Raw genomic sequence first — 2,599 nt, 5'->3', positions numbered from 1 at the left:
CTGTGCTCAACTCGTGACCTGCCGCGGATGGGGAAAGTGAGGGCCTGTTTGGCCAGGTGGTGAGCGTTTTTGGCCCAGCACGGTGGCAGTTCTTGTAATTAGTTCAAAACGATATAGGCAAGTCCGAAAAACGATTCGGCATTTTAAGGGGAAGCTGCAGGAAGCCGGCCAAAGCACCTCCCAAGGTGCTTCCTCCAATTTGCCTATTTACTGCTTTGGCTTTGGGAAAGCCAATTTAGAAAGCACCCCGTTTGGTTGGTTTGCTTGGCTTTTTTCACTGGAAAGCCTCAGAAAGCCCAAACAAACACCCCCTAAGCCATGTGGGTTACTGACTCACTATTACTTGGGTCCCAACCCGCGTCAACGCACGACTCCACGGAGCTGAGTACAAGAAGCAGATAAGATGGAGTAATAAAGCTTTTGTTACTCCAGTTTATTATATCTGAGGGGATGTTTTACGGAGATGTATTTTAGTCCAGTTAATTGTAAAGTTCATAAAGTATTGCTGTTGGTGAGATGAATAGCCGTTGGATGTGAACGAGCGGCGGATTGCATGCCTCAAGGCGATGCGTGCCTTGCTTTCAGTGAGGCACCGGATCTCAGTCCGAAAGTACAATACTTGCATGTGGTGCCGTTGTGTTGCCGTTTTGACTCGACAGCCTAGACACCATTTCACCTGCTGCGTGGACTGCCGTTGGTTGGTTACTGCTTAAGGCTGGTGCCAATGCATAGCCTCACTCTCACCCGCCACGTCAGCTTTTTCCTTCACTCTCACCCCACTCTCACCTCACTCTCACCCCACCTTGCTAATGCATGGGCTATAGTGAGAGCTCTCACTTCTCTCTCCTCCACATCAGCTTTTCTCTCTCCTCGACATTAGTATTTCTTTTTCAGATTACAACATTAAAAATAATGCAAGGAAATTATTTTATTGAACTAAAATTTTTACCGATTACATCATAAAAAGAAATTACATAAAAATTTGAAAAAATTACATAATCTAGGCATTATGAGCCCACACATGCTCTATCAAATCTTGCTGGAGCTGTGTATACACCGGTGAGTCCCTCATATCGTTGTCCATCTGAATCCTGGCTGCTAGGCTTGGTGGTGCATGGTGGTGTATTGCAGGGCCGACATTGGACTCAACGGTCTCATAGGTGTGCTCCAAATTTGTACCACGCTCATCGTCGATGATCATGTTGTGCAGAATGACACATGCACGCATGATCAACCCAAGAGTACGCCTCGAGTAGGAGCGTCCCGGAACTGCTAGAATGTTGAACCTAGCCTTCAGCACTCCAAAGGCACACTCGACATCTTTGCGCCAAGCTGATTGAGCAGCAGTGAACATTCGCTGCTTTTCACTTTGTGGAAGATTAACACCTTTCATGAACACCGGCCAGGAGGGGTAGATGCCGTCGGCAAGGTAGTAACCATAGTTGTACTCGTGTCCATTCACCGTGAAGTTCACTACGGGTGCTTCTCCCCTAAGCACATCCGTGAACAACGGCGACTGGTTGAGTACATTGAGGTCGTTGTTGGACCCGGCCACTCCAAAAAAGGCATGCCAGATCCAGCGATCATACGATGCAACGGCTTCTAAGATTATGGTAGGGTGTTAGATGTCTCCCCTTGTGAATTGACCAGCAAAGGCCACTGGGCAGTTCCTCCACTGCCAATGCATGTAATCGATGCTCCCTAACATCCCCGGAAAGCCACGCTCCTCGGCTTTCGCTAACAGACGCTGAGTATCCTCGACAGTTGGTCGACGGCAAAACGTCTCCCCGTAACAGGCAATGATGCCTTCACAGAATCTATCTAGACAATCTGATGTAGTTTGTCTAGCTAACTTAAGCCACTCATCTATTGTATATGCAGAGGCTCCATAAGCTAACAGACGCAAAGCCGCAGTACACTTTTGTATGGGAGAATGACCAGGACGGTTGAGAGCATCAACTCTTTGGGTGAAATACGGAGAGTATTCACCCAATCTATCCACAATGCGCAGGAAAAGGGATCGCCTCATCCGATACCTTCGCCGAAAGAAGCTCGGAGGATAGTTGCAGTCGTCGGCGAAGTAGTCCTCGAAGAGCCGATCGCTTGCACCCAGACGATCACGTCGGATGAACTCTCGGCGGCGTCGCGGCCGTCTTGGCTCCTCCTCCTCGTTCAGCATCTCCTCCTCGTACTCCGCCTGGAATGCATCGATCAGATCACCCTCTATTCCGTCGCTCGAACTGCTGGACGAAGACATGGCGTTGAGAGGAGTGGAAATGGAGAGTGGAGGAGATGAAATGGGTGTGGAGTGAGTGAAACCATATGGGGGTATTTATAGGGGGGGATGAAATTTTAGGGTTTTTTGAAGTACCAACGGCTACCCCAACGGCTAGCTGAGGTGGACGAATCAGATCGCACCACCTCAGCTACTACCGCCCCTCTCTCGCCCGCTCTCGCCCGCCTATCGCCCGCATCTCGCCCCACTCCCGCCCGCCTACCGCCCGCTCTCGCCCGCGCTGTCGCCCGCCCCTCTCTCGCCCCGCCCCGCCACCGCGCCGCCCCGCCTATCGCCCCGCTGTCGCCCCCAACGCGGGCGGTA

General features: G+C 51.0%; 1 protein-coding gene across 1 annotated transcript; it reads right to left on the bottom strand.

Annotated features, from left to right (window-relative positions):
* Positions 1-1,000: 1,000 nt before the first annotated feature.
* On the bottom strand, positions 1,001-2,257 carry LOC127303660 (uncharacterized). Its single transcript, XM_051334368.1, has 2 exons — positions 2,037-2,257; positions 1,001-1,490 (listed from the first exon to the last, which is right to left on the bottom strand). The coding sequence occupies exons 1-2, from the start codon at positions 2,255-2,257 to the stop codon at positions 1,001-1,003; spliced, it is 711 nt and encodes a 236-aa protein (XP_051190328.1).
* Between the last annotated feature and the right edge of the window lie 342 nt (positions 2,258-2,599).

The sequence above is a fragment of the Lolium perenne genome, chromosome 5, assembly GCF_019359855.2.
Source record: "Lolium perenne isolate Kyuss_39 chromosome 5, Kyuss_2.0, whole genome shotgun sequence".
Lineage (NCBI taxonomy): Eukaryota > Viridiplantae > Streptophyta > Magnoliopsida > Poales > Poaceae > Lolium > Lolium perenne.
Note: the sequence above shows the minus strand (reverse complement) of the source record. Positions and strands in the feature narration are given on the sequence as shown.

What these genes read in the sequence shown, in the direction of transcription:
- LOC127303660 (XM_051334368.1), bottom strand. Translation starts at nt 2,257, where the DNA reads ATGTCTTCGTCCAGCAGTTCGAGCGACGGAATAGAGGGTGATCTGATC. An exon ending in CCGAGCTTCTTTCGGCGAAG is followed by an intron (nt 1,491 to 2,036) that starts GTATCGGATGAG and finishes GGATGTGCTTAG; the next exon opens with GGGAGAAGCACCCGTAGTGA.